At 37.8% G+C, this 21332-nt stretch overlaps 2 protein-coding genes across 8 annotated transcripts in view; one reads left to right on the plus strand and one right to left on the minus strand.

The window, feature by feature from the left end:
- Positions 1-21332, plus strand: part of LOC103030706 (ryanodine receptor 3-like) — a 198345-nt gene that overhangs the window by 79061 nt on the left and 97952 nt on the right. For all 6 annotated transcript variants that reach the window (XM_049463517.1, XM_049463519.1, XM_049463518.1 and 3 more), the window contains exons 22-33: positions 4488-4591; positions 6884-6967; positions 8526-8685; positions 10170-10317; positions 12114-12316; positions 13502-13676; positions 15278-15486; positions 16531-16730; positions 17606-17672; positions 17776-17936; positions 18021-18186; positions 20863-20949. In XM_049463517.1, coding sequence (XP_049319474.1) covers positions 4488-4591; positions 6884-6967; positions 8526-8685; positions 10170-10317; positions 12114-12316; positions 13502-13676; positions 15278-15486; positions 16531-16730; positions 17606-17672; positions 17776-17936; positions 18021-18186; positions 20863-20949 — 1764 coding nt within the window. The remainder of the gene's footprint in view (positions 1-4487; positions 4592-6883; positions 6968-8525; positions 8686-10169; positions 10318-12113; positions 12317-13501; positions 13677-15277; positions 15487-16530; positions 16731-17605; positions 17673-17775; positions 17937-18020; positions 18187-20862; positions 20950-21332) is intronic.
- The window catches only part of LOC103026471 (ER membrane protein complex subunit 7), a 246781-nt gene that overhangs the window by 41346 nt on the left and 184103 nt on the right, over positions 1-21332 (minus strand). Inside the window, exon 6 of one of the 2 annotated variants that reach the window (XR_007424033.1) lies at positions 9069-9199. The exons of the other annotated variant lie outside the window; for it this stretch is intronic. The gene's annotated coding sequence lies outside the window, so the exon portion shown is untranslated. Of the gene's footprint in view, positions 1-9068; positions 9200-21332 lie in introns of those variants that run through there. 2 annotated transcript variants of the gene reach the window in all.

Genomic DNA, 21332 nt, shown 5'->3' on the forward strand with positions numbered 1-21332 from the left:
GCTTTCTCGCTCTTACTCTCATTAACTCACGCTGTCTCTTCCTCTCTCTCACTTGCACTGTCTGTCTCTCCCTCTCTCTCACTTGCACTGTCTGTCTCTCCCTCTCTCTCACTTGCACTGTCTGTCTCTTCCTCTCTCTCACTTGCACTGTCTGTCTCTCCCTCTCTCTCACTTGCACTGTCTGTCTCTCCCTCTCTCTCACTTGCACTGTCTGTCTCTTCCTCTCTCTCACTTGCACTGTCTGTCTCTCCCTCTCTCTCACTTGCACTGTCTGTCTCTCCCTCTCTCTCACTTGCACTGTCTGTCTCTTCCTCTCTCTCACTTGCACTGTCTGCCTCTCCCTCTCTCTCACTCATGCTGTCTGTCTGTCTCTCCCTCTCTCTCACTCATGCTGTCTGTCTCTCCCTCTCTCTCACTCATGCTGTCTGTCTCTCCCTCTCTCTCGCTAACTTGTGCTGTCTGTGTCTTCCTCTTTCTCATTCTCACTCTTTTCTCCCTCTCTCTCGCTCTGTCTCTTGCTAACTCGCACTGAGAGAGAGAGAGGGAGAGACAGACAGCACAAGTTAGCGAGAGACAACGCATGTGAGAGAGAGGGAGAGCAAGAGAGCAAAACAGTCTGCCTGAATCTAAACCACAAATAAATTTAACCCAGGAGTTACAGTGGGTGTCCACATACTTCTGACTGTTTTTAGTAATATGGACAATTTTTGGATACATTTGGGCCCTTTAAGAGGCAGAAAATCATCAACAGACACTGAACTGGAACCTGACTCTTCTACATCTATAGATATCTGTATCTATGTCTGTATTATAAATGTGATCTGTATGTTGATATGTATGTGAATACAGTACCTCATATCTATTCATGCATCATGTCTCTCCTTTTAAAGTTACTGAAACATCATGTATACCCCATTTTCCTTTTGCCTCATATGTATATGTAGATTATCTGGTAAAAAAGTGAAGCAAATGTTTTGTTCCAGCCAATTAAGAGTCAGTCTTTGCCATTACATTTTTAATGGTTTTTAAAGCATATACAGCGCATTTTAAAGGCTATTAAAAACATAACTATGACTCTCATCTTCATTTACATTTACTTTTCATTATGAGATCCGGTTTGATGTTCCTTTGTATAATGTACACTGACATACCAAAAGTCATGGGATAGCATAATCTACATTGATCATGATGTGTTTCCACGGAGATCCATGTAAACACAACAGCGAGTGGAAATGGAGGAGCTACTGAACACTGTGATGTTATGTGACCAAGAATACTAACTGGTCCTCCCCTTTTTTTAATTGCAGTCCAGATGCAGGAGCTTTATCCCTGAGTAGAAGTGTGAAATATAAGTAAATAATCCCGTCCGGATAGGGCTTTAGTCAAGTATCATTTGTTTATTATGTAAACTGACCTTTTTTTCCTCACTCTATTACTTTTCTTCATCTTTCTCCTCGTTTCGTCTCTTTCTTTTTAGCGCCGAGCCTTCAGCAGGATTTTGGCTCTTTCCAGAGTTTTAATAGAGTTCTGGGTTTGAGACGAGAGCGGCAATTACCACCAGGCCGAGCCCCTCGTTTATTAATCTGCCGTAGCCGAGGCCCAGCTGTTGTGGGCAGGTTTTTATATCTGTTTTTAACGAGACCTCGTTAGCCGAGGGGTGAGGCGGCGCTGGCTGAGGGACAGAGAGTGGCCGGGCAGTATACTCCGATGGATCTGGCACTGTTAGCGATGGCTTCAAATCTGCACAGAGGGGAGATCACTGCTGCCTTAAATCACTCCCCCCATTCAGATCCTCGTTCCTTTCCAAGATTTATGCTTCCCCATGAAAAAGTAGAGCAGTTGAATGAACTGAGTGACAAAACTCCTTTTTTATAGAGAATCATTTGATTGCCTTTTCTTTCTGATTGAATTTAAGGATCTTTTAACCACTAAAATCGAAGTGTTATCAAAGTGTTTTTGCCATTCTGAGTAAAAGTACATAATCGCACATTTCATTGCAAATTCAATACACAGTTGGCTACATATTATTAAGTTAATTTAATGTACTGTAAATCCTTTCTTTTTCCCCAAAAACATTAGTGCGCCTTATAACCTATGAATTCTACCAGTCAGGTATTAAGGAGCAGTAAATCCACTCGGCTGAAGTACAGAGTTATACAGGAGTTTCAGTTTAGTTCTCCAGCAGTATTAGCATTAGCCGCTAACCATGCTAACCGAGCTAGCTCTTTTACCATTTAGAGATGAGTATTATCAGCCTGTAGCCTGCTGCTAACCCCGGCTAGCACTGCTGGAGCAGCGTTAGCATTAACCACACTACGTTAATCACGCTAAGCTAAGCGCATGTGTACTTGTGAGCACATATATACGTTTACAAAACATATTTTGGCTATGGATATCTGCACAAATAATACGCTTGCTTACAAGCATTGTTATTATGTATAGTTTTTCAGCATTATATGCAATCTAAACATGCTTCATTTCACCTTAGCAGAGCTTTTGTTGTGTTTTTAGGGTGTAGGGTGTTTTAGAATGCAATTACTATGTACGAGCGATTGCATGGTGTACAGTAAAAAGCACATATAAAACATTCTAATCATATTCCATGTGCATCTATATAATATAGACTTGCTCTTTGAGCAAATGTAGTATTGCCCAGCCCTCCAGAAGTAGTGTAGCTGTTAAAAAAAAAAAAAAAAAAAAAAAAACCCACACGACATGTGCTTGATTTGCGCTGACCTCCTACTGAGCTGTGGAAAAGCGATTGAGGGATTATTTGCCTTGAATTGTCCCACTCAGCAATTCTCTTTTTTTACACTTGATGTTCCAGACTCTCCCATGCTGCCTTTTCCATTCATAACACTGCTTTCCAAAATCCCTCTTCTCTCCTGTGGTACATGTGTGTGCATGTGTGTATATGTGTGTGTGTGTGTGTGTGTATATATATATATATATATATATATATATATACACCAGTATACTACAGTTGCACTGTGGTTTAAGTATCACAGTTTAGAGCGTGATCAGTTTATACAGCAGAAATGATTCACATGTGCAAAACACCAGCGCTTCACATGACGTTTCGGTTTCATCCTTTGCCAAAATCTAGATCTATACTTTAATTAAGCTTGATGTAAAACTGACACATTAATCAGCCTCATGGATACTGCTTTGTTTTGTATCGATGGTTTCTTAAAAAAAAAAATAGTTATCAGCGTTTATTTTTTTTAGCACTACAGTTTCACCTGATTTATCCATTTTATCCTAAGTTTCAGTTTCATCCTTTGCTAAAATCACAAGATCTATACAGTATTCAAGCTAGCTCATTGTAAAACATTCAAATTCAGGAATGGACACTTTGCTTTGCTTTGTTTTTTTGTCCTTGGTTTCTTTAAATTTAGTAAATTTTAGCCTTTAATGTTAGTGAAAAGTCCAAATATTTTGTGTAGGCCTCTTATCTCTCCATTCTGTGACTCAATGAACCCTCACTCATCGCTGTCATCCATTTTCATTTTTTTTTAGCTTCGTTGTTCTCCTCACAGCCTTCTTTCCTTTCTCCATGATGTATAACATGCATGAATTCTGATCTAGGTATTGAGTCACATTGCCACAGATCATATACAGTATCATATACAGTATGAATCAGATTTCAATACCACATATACTGTAGCAGTGGCCCAAATCGGTACTTAAAAATATCAGATTAGTTTTTTTAATTTTACACACTGTTCACACTGTCGTACAAATGAAACATCTGGGTTGTGTGTGTTTTTAAATGTATTTTTTCAATTCGCTTAAATTCACTTTTTTATGTTCTGGAAAAAAATAAGAGACCACTTAAAAAGTGATGAGTTTCTTTGATTTTACCACATTAAAAAGTCTGGAATATAATCAAGAGAAAGATGGATGATGGATGATTTTTTGCACCAGGAGTGAAGCAGCATAAAGTTATCCAAAAGCAGTGTGTAAAACTGGTGGAGGAGAACATGATGCCAAGATGCATGAAAAAAACTGTGATTAAAAACCAACCAGGGTTATTCCACCAAATATTGATTTCTGGACTTATTTGAGGTCAGAAAGCTCTGCATCTTTTTTATTGTTATTTCAGCCATTTCTCATTTTCTGTAAATAAATGCTCTAAATGACAAAAAATTATTTGGGATTTGTGAGAAATGTTGTCTGTAGTTTATAGAGAAAAAAAAACTTAATTTTACTCAAACATAAACCTATAAATAGCAAAATCAGAGAAACTGATTCAGAAACTGAAGTGCTCTCCTATTTTTTTCCAGCGCTTGTATAGACAATGAATTGATTAATTGTAAAAATAATAATCATATTCATTAGTAACAGCCCAAGTTGCTATAGTTTTCTTGTATGTTCTTTATATGTTGTCTCCTGTCATTATTCTGCAGTTTGTCTCATGCAGTGTTTGTGTGGTACCGGGCAGCGGATCCGCTGTGCTGTAATGATTTGTGTACTGTCCTCCTCAGATAAGAGATGATAATAAAAGACAGCACCCCTGCCTGGTGGATTTCTCCAAACTGCCTGAAACGGAGAAGAATTACAACCTGCAGATGTCGACTGAAACCTTGAAGTGAGTCCTTTCTTATCTGTGTGTGTGTGTGTGTGTGTGTGTATATGTGTGTGTATTCATGTTAGTATTGCCCTTAGCATGTTCACACTTCAAAGTGTCCTATATATGTGTGATCACGCTTTCAGAGTGATAAATCCAGAGTGATAAATCAAAAACACACACACACACACACACAGGTAAATCAAACACATCTACACACACACACACACTGTACATCAGAGCACAGCAGGTCCACAGCCATCTCTGTGCAGCTGACAGCTCAGTGTGTGGGTCACTTTGTAACTGTTAGCGATAATAAATACTATATATTGCCTACCGTATTTTTCGCACTATAAGGTGCCCTTAAAATCCTTGAATTTTCCCATAAATCCTTGGAAAGTGCACCTTATGTATGAATTTTATCAGTCAGGTATTAAGGAGCAGTAAAGCCACTCTGCTGAAGTACAGAGTTATACAGGAGTTTCAGTTTAGTTCTACAGCACCGAAACTGAAGCAGTATTAGCATTAGCCGCTAACCACGCTAAGCGCTAACTCTTTTGCTGTACAAAGGTTAGTATATCTGACTGTATCCTGCTGCTAACCTTAGGGTTGCCTCTATTTAGAAATGAAAATAAGAGACACCCTCCAAATAAATAGCTAATAAAAAAAAATAAATAAAAAAAAAAAAAATATATATATATATATATATATATATATATATATATATATATGGACATATATGGACATTCGTGGAAGTAAAAAACAAGTTACTTTGCACATTGGTTTAAAAGGGGACATAATAAAGGACATTCTGTATTTTACAGGAGAGTTGTAACCCTAGCTAACCCCGTCTAGCACTGCTGGGGCAGCATTAGCATTAACTGTGCTATCAGACTGTACTTAGCCCTGGCTTAACAGAACACTCAAGGTTCCTCAGTGTAGCGCTGTTGGGCAGCATTAGCTTCTAACTGTGGCTAGCACTAGCGGTTAGCTGGTAATGCTAATGCTGCTGCACCCAGCCTTAGTGGAAATCTGGAAATCTAAGCTTATGTAACGACCACTGTTTGGTCAGTAAATGAGTCTCAGACCAGTGCTGCTTTCCACTCTGTTTATTCTGAAACAGATTAAATCAAATAATCCTTCACGTCTTGCAATGAACGGCTGCAGGTATAGCACACATCCATCTCAGAGCTCTCACTCGTCTGAGTGTTCTTTTTTTTTTAAAACAGTATTTTAACATAACATGTACGTGATCGTATAGCTTGTTTTTCTCATAAAAACATATTCAAAAATTTACAGAGGAAAGCATTTTTTTATCTTATAGCACAACAGCATTAGAAAAATTAATTAATTAATAACATATTTAGAAATATTTAAAGAACATCTTTGGAGGGAAAGTCTAGGGAGCAACATACCTGAAACAGATTAAATCAAATAATCCTTCACGTCTTGCAATGAACGGCTGCAGGTATAGCACACTGAGGTTGTAAAAAGTAAAATAAGATAAAAAGGGATTAGCTTAATTCACATTTTACTTTAGAGACATGAATTATATAATGCGGCCCGCACGTGCGGAGCACATGTCTAGACTAAACTCGATAAAGTTAACATTTCTTATCAAAACTTTATAATAAATAGAGCACTAGATATTTTTATAAAGTTATAGAACAGTGTTTTTAAAGTTTTTAACTAGATAAAGATTAGAAAATATATATTTTAGAGAGAAACTGCAGCAGCTACGAACCATCCATCTCAGAGCTCTCACTCGTCTGATGGAGGTACGGCAGCAGCAGAGGGACACAGCCTGCAGGGACGTCAAAGCAAGAAATGAAAAGCTCCCAAAAATATATTTAACCTTTTTTTTACAAAAATATAAACTTTCACAAAAAAATGAACTTTTTAGACTTTTTTTACCCATTTTTATAATAGTAGAGCAATTTTGGTGAAACTCACTAATTATATTATCTGGTAATTCTAACTCTGTTACACTTACTGTCAATAAACAGAAGTGCTTTACTCACCCAAATAAACAGTTACTTAGTTTACCTTTAGTACAAGATAATGATCATCACTATATCATGTACAATACAATATTGCACATCCTCAGGACCCACACTTTTGTCTGCTACCAAATAAATGTTGATAAATGACTGATAAAGAGCCTCCTCCTCTCTTAATGCCACTATTCCTGCTGCATGCTTTTTAACATTCTTGTCGTTCTTGTGGAGTGTACACTTCAGGTTTGTGTACAGAGGAAGCTCTCAGCAGTGTTGGCAGCAGCTCTCAGCAGCTCTGAATCTTTTATTTTTTTAGGACGCTGTTGGCTCTGGGTTGCCATGTGGTTCAATTCAATGTAAACGCTGAGGAGGACCTGAAGAAAGTCAAACTCCCAAAGAAGTAAGTGTGCTTCGAACTGTGTTTAGAAGTATTTTTTTATTTGCTTTGTTCATGAGATTTGTTTACCTTGTAGGTGGCCTATTTAAGCCTTTATATTTAGAAACTGGGACTAAAGCTCTATCCAAACTGGATTAGTTTCTCAGGGGGTCCTGGGGTAATTTTCTCTTTTATGGGTTTTTTTATCCTCTGCGATTTTATTCCCGTCCAGAACGATCATGTACGTGCTTTTGTCAGACGTCCTCTGAGAAAATTACAGGCTGTTTTTCTACTGTTTTTCGCTGAACTCTTTTTCCGTGGTCCTCCAGTAATTTTAGTCCCGTCCGGACGCACATCTCTGAGATTCGTCTCCTCGCGTTTAATAAGACAGCTATTTGTCCATTGCCGCGCACCGTAATTACAGTTTGGGCGCACATTTCCACGGAGATCCACGTTAAAAACACAACAGCGAGTGGAAATGGAGGAGCTACTGAACATGATGTCGTGACCGAGAAAGCCAAAAAAACTCACTGATCCTCCTGTTTTGTCAATCGCAGTCTGAATGCAAGAGTTTTATCACTGAGTAGAAGTGTGATTTTTTTTCACAGACGCCCCCCTGAGAAACTAATCCTGTCCAGATAGGGCTAAAAGGTGTTTTCACATTTTATTTTTTTTACTGGTTAGTTTTTATCCTTGGTGCGGTTTGTTTGGGCGGGTGTAAACAGTAAACAGTACGGTAATCTCACTCAGGAGGGGATCAAATCGAGGAGGTTCTGTTTTAAACATATTCTGAAGCGTTTGGGTCTTAATCTGACCTATCAATCAAATATACCCCTCATATTTGAGCTAAACAGCTGTTCAGGTGCAGTTTAACCTGATTAATTACTGATATAATTTACTACAATAATAGCTATGAACAAACTCTATCTGTGCTGCAAACTGTGAGAAACTTTACCAGCTTTTTTTTCCGAATTATTTATGAGTTGATCATTTTGATGAAAATTAGTTTATTGGGTTTTTTGAGATTGTTTATGTGTTTCTCAGTTTGAGCTCTCTGATTGGCTATTTTAAGCAGCAGTATTACTGTAAAATAATGTATATTTTGCACTTAAGGCTGCTAGATTGTGGACTGTTACAGTTTTTTGTGTTTAGTTGAATATTTGTTTTAAATGGTTTCTTTTGTTGAGTTTTATTACGTAACACCTTTTTAAAATCCTGTACCTCAAAAATAGTCCAAAGTATGAAAAAAACTCTATACTAACTAACTAATACTAGAATGAATAAAAACGAACTAAAACTAAGCACTTATAATTAAAAATTAATTAAAAAAAAAAATAAAAACTAGGAAACCCACTCTAAAAGCGAATTAAAACTAATTTTGAGAAAAAAATGTGAAAAAGAAGTATAATTAAATTATAATGAATGTTGCATATATGATATTGGTTACATTAACCCTTGTCTAAACAGCTTAAATAATCAGATTATGTGACAATTTTTGGATTAGGATTTGTTCAACTTTTTCTGCTGTATCGCGTTTACAATACTTTGTCATTCTCATTCTCTGTCTTGTGTTCCTATGAAGCTACATGATGTCTAACGGTTATAAACCCACTCCACTGGACCTGTCTGAAGTGAAACTGACCCCCGGTCAAGAGCTGTTGGTTGACAAGCTGTCTGAGAACGCCCACAACGTCTGGGCCAAAGATCGGATCAAACAAGGCTGGACTTACGGCATTCAGCAGGTCAGTTTACTGAGCCAGGGTTAAAAAAGCTGCACTGGATGATCTTCTGATCTTATCGTTTGTGGTCTCTGTTGTTGATGGATCTACAGCTTCATCAAAGCTCCAAAAAATAAGAGAGCACTTAAAAATGATGAGTTTCTTTGATTTTACCAAATTAAAAACCTCTGGAATATAATCAAGAGGAAGATGGATGATCACAAACCATCAAACCACCAAACTGAACTGCTTGAATTTTTGCACCAGGAGTAAAGCAGCATAAAGTTATCCAAAAGCAGTGTCTAAGACTGGTGGAGGAGAACATGATGCCAAGATGCATGAAAAAAAAACTGTGTTATTTCACCAAATATTGATTTCTGAACTCTTAAAACTCTTAAAGCTTTTTGTTATTTCAGTCATTTCTCATTTTCTGTAAATAAATGCTCTAAATGAGAATATTTTTATTTGGAATTTGGGAGAAATGTTGTCTGTAGTTTATAGAATAAAACAACAATGTTCATTTTACTCAAACATAAACCTATAAATAGCAAAATCAGAGAAACTGATTCAGAAACTGAAGTGGTTTCTTAATTTTTTATAGAGCTGTATGTACATATTGTTGGTTTCACACAAACCCTAGTATCTTTAAAATGACAGTTTTACAGTATATCGTCGCTGTCCTATGAAAAACACTTATCTCCATTTTTATCGATTTTTAGTTTACTACATAATTTGAACAGACAAACTGTCCCTTACACTGTGCCAAAATTTCTTGATGAACGGACCAATAGAAACTCTTCAAAATGACCTGAAATAAAGTTTTTTTACATTGACTTCCATTGAAATTGAAGAAGGTTTTTTCCCTCTCCTGTAAAGTTGCTGTTTTGGAGATAAGTGTTTTTCATTGGACAGCGACGATATACAGTATTTGTAGACGGGGCCTTAGATGTTCAGAGTGATAGACAATAAAATAACATGTAAAAAAAAAGTCTGTTTTGGAGACTTTTGTTATTAAAGGAAATTATATGGAATTTATTAAGTATACATATTTTTTTATAGTACATGTATATTTACAAGTTCATAGTTCAAGTTCATTAATAACTATTAATTTATAATGTAGGAAAAAAAAAAATATATATATATATATATATACTAAAAACATTGAATGAGAATGTGCGTCCAAACCTTTATCTGGTCCTGTACATGGAAAACCTAAGTACAGAACCAACATTAGAAACTGGAAAGGTGTCCCAGTAAATTGTTGCTTCAGTTCCCAAAGTAAGAGCAGAGTGAATGCTAGCACAGATATAATAATGGAGACAAATGGCCAATTAATTTCTTAATTAGCCAAAAAGCAGTGACAGGCCATTCGTAACAAATAGCAGCTAGCAGTGCTATCCCCTAGAGCAGAGTAGCAGCGTGTGAGAGTACAAGCATCGCTTATCTCTCTCTTTCTCTCTCTCTCTCTCTCTCTCTCTCTCTCTGTCCCTCGTTCTCTTTCCCTGTAGGATCTGAAGAGCAAGCGCAATCCTCGGTTAGTGCCATATGCTTTGCTGGATGAGCGCACCAAGAAGTCAAACCGGGACAGCCTGCGTGAAGCCATCCGCACGCTAATCGGATACGGCTACAACATCGAGCCTCCGGACCAGGAGGGGGGTGAGCACCGCCGGGAGATTTCAGATACACAGTCTCTGCATTTATAACACAGCTTTTATAAATCTGCACTGTTGCTTTTAGGCTGCATCTGTGAGCTGATGTATCAGAACCGAGTCGCTGCGCTTTCCTCCGAGCGTTAGCGCTGTGATGCTACTCGGCAATGCTACAGCAGCAGCAGCAGTTCAAAAAGAGGCGGAGTCTGACTTCACATGTGCTAGTCTTCACCCTCCTGGTGTGTTAGGGGGCATCACTAGTGATAGGGGGAGTCCTAATGAGTGGGTTGTGCAAAATTAGGGAGAAAATGGGAAAAAAGTTTAAATGAAATTATAAAAAAAAAACTTCTTTGTGCTACTTTTCAGTCAATACTGGCTTAAAAAAGGACGTTAAACTGTGAGACACAGGCTTTTAAATTAAAGTTTTATCTGTAGACGAGACTGTCAGAGTCTCAGGTAATAAAAAAAGCATTGCTAAAGCAATTTTGTAATTGTAGTCATTTAGACAGTTACACAACATGAGAAAATGTAAAACACACTGATTAGGCTTTCAGTCAGTGCAGGTAAACTAGCTGCAGTATATATTGCTCTCGGTGCTCTCTGCTCTGTGCTCTGCACTGCTGACTGTAATTAACTGGCTTGAGTGTTTTCTCGACATGTTTCTCTAAGCTCTAATCAGAGACTTAATAGAGCACACCCAAAGCGAGAGCACACACAAACACACACAAAGTTCAATATTTCATTTAATGTAATTAAATAAAACAAATGCATTCTTCGGAATCTGGATTCACATATGCTTTTGTGCAAAACAACATTTTGTTTTATATATTTTTGTCAACACAATTTATTTCCATTTATTTTATGTTTATTTGTGTTGTAAATGCTGATGTTTTGTCTGATATTAATTAGTCACTCCAAAGGGTGATGTGGATCAGCAAAAAGCTGCGTCTGTGAGCTGATGTATCAGAACCGAGTCGCTGCGCTGTGATGCTACTAAGTAATGCTGCATCAGCAGCAGTTCAAAAAGAGGCGGAGTCTGACTTCATATGTGTCAGAGGAGGCGTGTGCTAGTCTTCACCTTCCTGGTGTATTGGGGTTGTGTAATTGGCAGTGTAAATTGGAAAAAAATAGGAGAAAAAATTGAAATAAATTTATGTAAAACAATATCTTGGTTTTTTAACATTAAACTACACTAAAATATCTCCAAACAAATGACCCTTTATTCAAAGCAACAGCTTGTATTTGGATCGGTCTCATCACTAATAAGTGTATTAATTATTGCTATGAAATATCTATGTTTTTGGGAGGAGAAGTGCGCCTGAAGCACTTCCCTCTTTTAATCCGGTACCTTATGAATACCCTGCACTTCACTGAATTACCATAACAAGTTTTCACAACCCTCCACTGCCCTTAAACTCTGTTATCTCTCCCTCCTGTTACTCTACTTATAATATATAAGAAGGAGGACTGGCTTTCTACACCAAGAAAAGTGTTATCTGAGTTATATAATTTTGGGTTTGGGTTTCTTTGGTCCATCTTACCTGTAATTCTCATAGACCTCTGTTTTGAGTGTGCCTCTAAAAAATCTTCATTTCAAGGGTCATGTAGCTCAAACACTCTCCCTAACCTACCCCTCCAGCCTAACAAGAATCGGGACACCCTACCCTAGGCATGAACGCACAAAAAAGAAGTGGTATTGCTATAGGGGTGAAATGGGATTGTGCCCAAAGCTGGCACTAGTTTATGAAACTCAATGCACAATGTGGCATTAACTGCATATCTTTGTTTTTTTTTTTCTCTCAGGTCTTGTAGTGGAGAGACTGAGCATTGATAAGATCCGCTTCTTCCGCTTGGAGAGGACGTATGCTGTGAAGACGGGGAAGTGGTATTTCGAGTTCGAGGCGGTGACTGGGGGAGATATGAGGGTCGGCTGGGCTCGGCCTGGAGTTCGGCCTGATGTGGAACTGGGAACTGATGATCAGGCCTACGTGTTTGATGGCTATAAAGTGAGTTCTGCATTTATTTTGTGTTGTCGATGTAGTTTGGTGCCAGTAACAGGAGTGAGTGGAAGTAACAGGAGTGAGTGCCAGTAACAGGAGTGAGTGCCAGTAACAGGATGAGTGACAGTAACAGGAGTGAGTGGAAGTAACAGGAGTGAGTGCCAGTAACAGGAGTGAGTGCAAGTAACAGGAGTGAGTGGAAGTAACAGGAGTGAGTGCCAGTAACAGGAGTGAGTGCAAGTAACAGGAGTGAATGCCAGTAACAGGATGAGTGACAGTAACAGGAGTGAGTGGAAGTAACAGGAGTGAGTGCCAGTAACAGGAGTGAGTGCCAGTAACAGGATGAGTGACAGTAACAGGAGTGAGTGGAAGTAACAGGAGTGAGTGCCAGTAACAGGAGTGAGTGCCAGTAACAGGATGAGTGACAGTAACAGGAGTGAGTGGAAGTAACAGGAGTGAGTGCAAGTAACAGGAGTGAATGCCAGTAACAGGAGTGAGTGGAAGTAACAGGAGTGAGTGCCAGTAACAGATACTGGTAACCACTTTTCTCCTATTCTCTTTGGCTCATCATTTGTCTGTTGGTTTAATAAATTGCATGATAATAAATTTAATCAATTTCAGATTTTTTTGGCTTTGCATCTTTCAGAAGTTTACAATCTGCGTGCATATATAGTGATTATTTTGTCATAAGTATCAATTATTTGAACACTCATTCAGCCATTTCTTTAATAGAAACCCTTCATTTTTGAGAAAATCAAAGAAAGTGATGCATTTGCGCTATCCGCTAACACTAGCAGCTCATTGACAGCCTTGATGAATGTGTTGTAGAGGGTTAACATTGACAGCATTAAAATACACTCATATAAATAAATAAGTGTGCATTAACTCATATTTTTTAAACAATGACTACTGATGACTTTTTGGAAAAGGGGCATCCTCTGAGAGAGACCTTGAGAGACACTGTAGAGACACTTGAGACATGCTTGAGACATGATGAGTTGCATAATCAATATAGAGGACAAGTCTGTGATCTTCACTGTCATCACACATAAAGGCTCTAAGCTCTGCATTCTGTAACAATGTACAGTAAATATATTCTGTTGTTAAAGTTTTTTAAATAGATGGATTTTAGGATGTTTGTTTCTGTTATGGTGCATCCGAGTAATAAAACTTTTACTGATCTAATTGCAGGGTCATCGTCTTCACCAGGGCAGCCGTTTGTTTGGTCGTTGCTGGCACGCCGGGGACGTGGTGGGTTGCATGATCAATATGGAGGACAAGTCCATGATCTTCACCCTGAACGGAGAAATCCTCATCACAAACAAGGGCTCAGAGCTCTGCTTTGCTGACTTTGAGACTGACGATGGTAAGGGAGATGTGTTCTGTGTGGCCATACTGTCCAATTCTATCTTAACTAGAAAAAGACACAGATAAAACACAGATAACTCTGTAACTATTAGAAGTAGAAGTTCTTTCTTTTCTTTAGATTAGAAATTACTGATGAAGCCAGAGAGTGGTGCTGTTTCCTACACCTTCAAATAAAGACTCTTAGAAACTGGAGAATAAAAACTGCTACAGGAAGAGTCACGTCTGGCTGACCCACATGGAAACAGCAGCTTTAGCCTTTAGCTCAGATTAACATGATTAGGGACTGAGTCTCAGTTTCAGCAGAGAAGAGAAGAATTACAGTTAGTCTGACAGGTGAAAAACTGCAGTAATAAAGTCAGGGATAAGATGAGAAAATAAAAAAGCAGCTTATCTGGGCCATACAGCACTGCTACTGGACTACTAAACCATAAAAAGAGTTCTAAAACTTTTGACCAGTGATGTACAAATACACTCGTTGTCAACTGACAGAAATGAAAGTTGGTATTTAGTTTTACCAGACTGTCATGGATTGCAGCCAACAAATGTATATTTACAAGCGTTGTTGTTATTTAAACGATGCAGCGGAAAGTGTGACAATAGACTGTTGGCGGGGTGGAAGGTAGCAATGAGCATTGAGATGCTGCTTGTGCAAGGTGTAAGATAGTGTTACGCCCTCGCTATGTTTTCCTGTGTTTTCCCCGTTTCCTAGTGTGTTTCTCTTGTACTTTTCCATTACGTGTGTGTAATTTGTAGCTCCGCCCCTTCCCCAGGTGTTTCTAATTATAGTGTGTTTTATGTTACTTAAGTAGCCCTCCTCTGCCACCTTTTCCTCCGTCGGTCTTTGCACCTTCCTCTGTCGTTTGTCTCGCCACGTTTGCTATTGTTTACTACGTCACGTTATTGCTCTTTCTATGTTCTTGTATTTACACGCTATTGTTTATTTCTAGTCACGTTTCTTGCCTGTTTGTTTCTTTGTTTATTTTGTATATATTTACATATTTATCCATTGTATTTATTCCCTAACCTTGTTTTGTTCTTATCTGTTTAGCTTAGCTCTGTGTTGGTTTTCCCTGTTTGTTTATTTATATATATTTATTCGTTATTCCCCTGTTTGTTTATTTGTTTATTAAAGTCTTGTTCTTACCCGCATATAAATCCGCCTCCCGTCTCATCCCCGCGTTACAGATAGGACCCTCTTACAATCTTCTTTTTGAATAGCATTACAATTGAACACTTCTATCTGGATGAATTTGGATTCAAATTGAATTGATGAATTTAAATTTTTGTTTGCATGTTTAAGGTTTACATGGTTCAACTCAAACTGTTCAACTGTTCACTTGAAAGCCTGGTAATGATTTAGTAATACATTCCCAAGCCTGCATTCCCTATCAAGTAGATTGAAGTAAAGTGTATCGATGACCATAAAGCCACTGAGCAGCTTGATGGAGCATCGCGGTTGATGAATGGCTACTTAAGATAAATGTTCCTGCAGTTCACGTTTTGGCAGCAAACCTCTTGCCACTGTTATTTACTGTACGTTTCCAAAGACAACGAGCTGTCCTGTAACGATGATCACTGTCCTCTCATCTTCATCCCCAGGCTTTATTCCAGTCTGCAGCCTGGGGCTTTCTCAGGTCGGCCGTATGAACCTCGGCAAGGACGCGAGCACCTTCAAGTACTACACCATGTGTGGCCTTCAGGAAGGGTTCGAGCCCTTTGCCGTCAACATGAACAGAGAGGTCACCACGTGGTTCAGCAAGCGCCTGCCTACCTTCGTCAACGTGCCCAGAGATCACGGTCACATTGCAGTAAGGGCTACTTTTAGCTATTGGAGCTAAATGAATATATGACTTTTGCACTATAAGGCACACTATTAATATGTGTCTGTATTTCTTTTTTCTGGTCTATTCTTTTATACGTAAGGTGCACCAGATTGTAAGGCACATTATGCCACACTAGTAAGGAACAGGGATGTTGCCATGTTTTCCTCCTAATTCAGCTGTAAAGCTAAAATAAGCTAAGCTAAAGGATTGGAAAAAAAGTCGTTTACTTTAACTAATATTAATTTTAATAGCAGACAATACACAGTCCTGGATGTTAATCTACACAGATTTCTCTTCTGAAAGCACTTATATTTATTTACAGTAAGCTTAGATTACCATATTTCCATAAAGGCTAGCCATAGTTAGCGGCTAATGCTGGTTGACAGCGCTACACTGAGGAACCCTGAGTGTTCTGGTAAGCAAGGGTGATATTAGCTAGCTGTTCGTCCCACATAGCTTGTTTTAACATGGTAAATGCGCATACTGCAGTCTGATATTCTCACCTATGTATGGTGAAAAAGCTAGAGCTTAGCACGGTTAGCAGCTAATGCTAATACTACTTAAGCAGTGCTAGCTGGGGTTAGCAGCAGACTACAGGTCAATAATACTCACCTCTAAATGGCAAAAGAGCTAGAGCTTAGTACGGTTAGCGTGTAATGCTAATACTTCTTCAGCAGTGCTAGCTGGGGTTAGCAGCATGCTATAGTCTAAAAATACTCATCTCTGAACGGCGAAAGAGCTAGTGCTTAGCGTGGTTAGCAGCTAATGCTAATACTGCTCCTGTACTTCAGCAGAGTGGCTTTACTGCTCCTTAATACCTGACTGAAGTATGAAAAATCTACACATCGGCATATACAAAGCACTGATGATTTTTTGGGAAAATTAAAGTGCGCCTTATAGTGTGAAAATTACAGAATCCATGATGTCTGTTCAAGATCCCACAAATCTTCTGGTTTATTGTAAGACCAGTGATGTATTTGAAGGACTTTTTGGAAGTAAGATGAGAGGTTAAAGCTCTGGTGTTTGCAGGTCACGCGAATCGATGGCACTATTGATAGTCCTCCATGTCTAAAAGCGACCCACAAGACCTTTGGGACGCAGAACAGTAATGCTGACATGGTGTTCTTCCGTCTGAGCATGCCCGTGGAATTCCACTCCACCTTCAAGTGCAACCCTACTATCGACATGAACGGAGTTCACGAAGAGGAGCCGCTCAAACTCAAGCACAGGTTCATAATATACAGGTTCATAATATATATATGTACAGTAATATATATATATATATATATATATATATATATATATATATATATATATATATATATATATATATATTACTGTACTGAAAGAGCTTTTAGACCTCAAATTATGCAAAGAGTTTAAGAGTTCAGAAATCAATATTTGGTGGAATAACCCTGGTGGTTTTTAATCCCAGTTTTAATCATGCACCTTGGCATCATGTTCTCCTCCACCAGTCTTACACACTGCTTTTGGATAACGTTATGCTGCTTTACTCCTGGTGCAAACATTCAAGCAGTTCAGTTCAGTTTGATGGTTTGTGATCATCCATCATCTTCATCTTCTTGATTTTATTCCAGAGCTTTTCAATGGGGTACAGGTCTGAAGATTGATAATTAATTATTTGTTATAAGCTCTGCATCATCTTTTTTAAATCAATATTTGGTGGAATAACCCTGGTTTTTAATCACAGTTTTTAATCATGCACCTTGGCATCATGTTCTCCTCCACCAGTCTTACACACTGCTTTTGGATAACTTTAAGCAGTTCAGCTTGGTTTGATGGCTTTGATGGCTCAAAGAAACTCATCAAATATTGATTTCTGAGTATGAACTTTTGTTTTATTTGCATTATTTGAGGTCTGAAAGCTCTACATCTTTTTTATTGTTATTTCAGACATTTCTGCTATCATTTTCTGTAAATAAATGCTCTAAATGACGATATTTTTATTTGGAATTTGGGAGAAATGTTGTCTTTCGTTTATAGAATAAAACAACAATGTTCATTTTAGTCAAACATAAACCTATAAATAGCTGAGAAATCTGAGAAAGTGATTCAGAAACTAAAGTGATCTCTTTCTTTACAGGCATGTTGTTAAATCTATGAAGCACATAGAGGACGGGAGGAGAACTGACTATAGCAGTATAACAACTGTAAGTGATTAAGAGTTAAGAGGCATATTTACATTTTAAATCATATACGGTTTTATTTACTACAGTATATTAAATATATATGTGCTGATAATGTGTTCTGCAGTATTATCACTCAGTCCGGGTGTTTGCCGGTCAGGACCCGTCCTGCGTGTGGGTTGGATGGGTCACTCCAGACTATCATTACTACAGCAGCTCCTTTAACCTGAGTAAGATCCGCACCGTGACGGTGACGCTGGGGGATGAACGAGGCCGGGTCCACGAGAGGTAGGTCTTCAGCTATTGGTCAGTTTAGCCTTTAGGTTGTTGTGGAAATAATGGCAGCGAGGCTAACTGCACCATGTTTTACAGTGTGAAGAGGAGTAACTGTTACATGGTTTGGGGAGGAGATATCAGCACCGCTGCTCACTCATCCAGGAGGAGTAATGTGGATTTAGAGATCGGCTGCCTGATTGATTTGTCCACTGGGATGGTCACCTTCACTGTTAATGGCAAAGAGCTTGCGACCTCATACCAGGTACTGTTCTTTAATGTGAAAAAAATCGGACCTTTCTGCGTTATACAATGAAAAACAAGTTTCTTTAGCTTTTTTGCTTTTTTTGTCATATTTTTAATATTCTTCAAATTCTCAAACAAAAAACTTTAATATCAGACAAATATCAATCAATTAATCAATTAACTTTTTGTTTTTACTTGGGAATACATTGAGGGTGATCCTCATTTACAATGTTGCCAATTATTTGCTGTATAAAAGGGATTAAAACATTAAGAAATAACAAGGAATAAAATCGTAAAAAAATTGAAATAAAATAAATACTAATTTTAAATCAACATTTAATATAGATGAATAAAATATATATATATATGTAAAAAAGAAAAAAAAAAATCTAAAAAAGACCATAAAACAAATTGACACGTAAAGAAAGTAAAGAATTTATAAAATATAAAATAAATAAAAAGATAATTGTAGTAAAAGTAAAGTAAAATGATAAGAATAATAAGTAAATAATAATAAGGAACTGAGAAAGTAGGAATCAAAATGAATTAAAAACATTAGAATAAAAAGTAAATAAATAGTAATTAATAGATAAATAAATGTAAGCAAAACAAATGAAAAATTAAAATAATAAATAAAAGATAAACTCATTTTAAAAAAAAAAACTTATTTAAAACAGTCACAGGCTTTTTGGTGATGGTTAGAAACTAAAAGTTTAAAATGATTCAGCGATTCCAGTACATATAAAAAGCACTTTATAAATGATCATTTTATTTATTCAATTAAATAAACTACACAACAAATCTGGCCATGAAATAGTGTTTACTCCTGAGCTTGAGGTTTATGAACAGATGGCTGGACATTCTCAGTGTTTAAAAACTCCAGCAGCACTGCTGTGCCTAATCCACTCGTACCTGTGCAACACCCACACTAGAACTCTTTCTAAACGTTACAGTTAACGTTCTTGTAACATTCATTCTATTAAGTTTTATGGATGTTCTTAGAATGTATTTATTTAACGTTTTAAAGGTTCTTTGGTTTTAGAAATGTTACTTTTAGCATTTTCATATAATTTTAGTATTCGTGTAGCTGGGAATAACATTGTGATGAAAACCATTACTATGCCACCTGTGTTCAGAATGTTCCTGGAATATTATTTTCTCTAATGTTACCGGCTAACCTTCCTGAAACATTTGTTTAATGTCCTCAGTTAGCTCTTCTCTCTCTATTTGTTCCTATCTTAAACTCTCTCTTTCTCTTTCTATAGTTTCTATATCTATAGTTTTTTCTCTCAGTCTTTTATTTGTTCATGTTTTTCGCTATCCCTCTCTATATCTCTATATCTTACTCATCCCTGTCTCTGTCTCTCTTTTTCTCTGTAGACCTTCTGTTTTGCTTTCCTTCTCCATGTGACTTTGTTTTTACCAGACCTACCTCTTCCCCTCTCCCTCCCTCTCTCTCTCTCTCTCTGCACCTCTTAAACTCCCTCTTTTTTTTCTATCAGGCAGAACAGGCAGGTTCTTTTAAGGGGACTGATCTCTGTAAATTGGCTCTGGCTGGTACATGAGCAGCAGCTGATGAATCAGGAGTGACAGAGCTGTGCCTCCTCAGCCTTTGAGTCAACACTCACATCAGAGACTTCCTCAGAACAACACCACGAACATATCAGATCAGAGCACAGATATCAGATATACTCTCAGATGAAGAGAGGCTTCCATTGAGCTAGTAAAATATATATATATATATATATATATAAAATGGGTACATTATTTATATGTTGTGTTTTGTGTAATTCAGTGAGCTTTGATCAGATGCTGAAACATTAATAATCTTTTTGTTTGTTTAAAAATGTCTTGCTCTTTTAGCAGTGTGGGCAGTGTGCCAAGTCCTGCTGGAAAATGAAATCCGCATCTCCATAAAAGTTGTCAGTAGCAGAGGGAAGCTGTAAGATATGAAGTGCTGTAAGATTTTGTGAGAAAAAAAAAACTGCACTGACTTTAGACTTGATAATAAAACACAGTGGATCAACACCAGCAGATGACAGACATGACTCTCCAAACCATCACTGATTGGTGGAAACTTCACACTAGACCTCGAGCAGTTTGGACTGTGTGTCTCTCCACTCTTCCTCCAGACTCTGCTCCCTTGATTTACTTTAAATGAAATGTAAAATTTACTGATGATTAGTGATGGTTTGGAGAGACGTGTCTGTCATCTGCTGGTGTTGATCCACTGTGTTTTATTATCAAGTCTAAAGTCAGTGCAGTTTTATTTTCCCACAAAATCTTACAGCACTTCATATCTTACAGCTTCCCTCTGCTACTGACAACTTTTATAGAGATGCAGATTTCATTTTCCAGCAGGACTTGGCACACTGCCAAAAGTACCAATTGACACTGATTTTTTGAGTTTTCATTGGCTCAATCAGGTGTGTTAGGAACTTCTGAACCAGAATAAACCTGATTTAAACAGGGCTACGGGTTAAATGTTCTGCTCTTCTATTATTCTGCCAGTTACATCACTGTTTAATTGCAGCGTGTGCTGCAGGGACATGCTGAACTCTTGCTGCTTGTTGTTTTCATGTCGCAGTTGAATAAGAATCAAAGTCTCCTCTCATTTGCTTTAACCTGGTTTGACATGTGGTCTCTGTGAAAGGAGAGAGTGCTGAAATAAAGATGTGTTGTGTTTGTTGATCAGGTGGAGCCCAACACAAAGCTGTTCCCCGCTGTGTTTGTTCGGCCCACCAGTCCAAACCTCTTCCAGTTCGAACTGGCGAAGATCAAGGTTGGTCCATCTTTCCCATTTTCATCTTTGTTCATTCTTTTTTCTTCTTATAACAATTACGAACACTATGAAACATTTCAAATGCTAACCAGTGCAGTTCATAAAATCATGCATAGTATGGTGATGTTACAAGTTAGCAGATAAAACAAGGCTTTTGGCTTTTATTTCTAACTCCCCAGTCCACCTTAAATAGTGCAGAAGTTAAAAATTATGCATTTTTTTTTTTTTACAAAGTTCTTTTATTTTATATCCAATGCCATTTGGAGCAGTATTAGCATTACTCGCTAACCGTGCTGAGCGTTAGCTCTTTTGCCATTCTGAGGCAAGTGTATTGGACTGTAGCCTGCTGGTAGTCCCGGCTAGCACTGCTGGAGCAGCATTAG

Source organism: Astyanax mexicanus, chromosome 14 (assembly GCF_023375975.1).
Source record: "Astyanax mexicanus isolate ESR-SI-001 chromosome 14, AstMex3_surface, whole genome shotgun sequence".
In the NCBI taxonomy this organism is placed as follows: Eukaryota; Metazoa; Chordata; class Actinopteri; order Characiformes; family Acestrorhamphidae; genus Astyanax; species Astyanax mexicanus.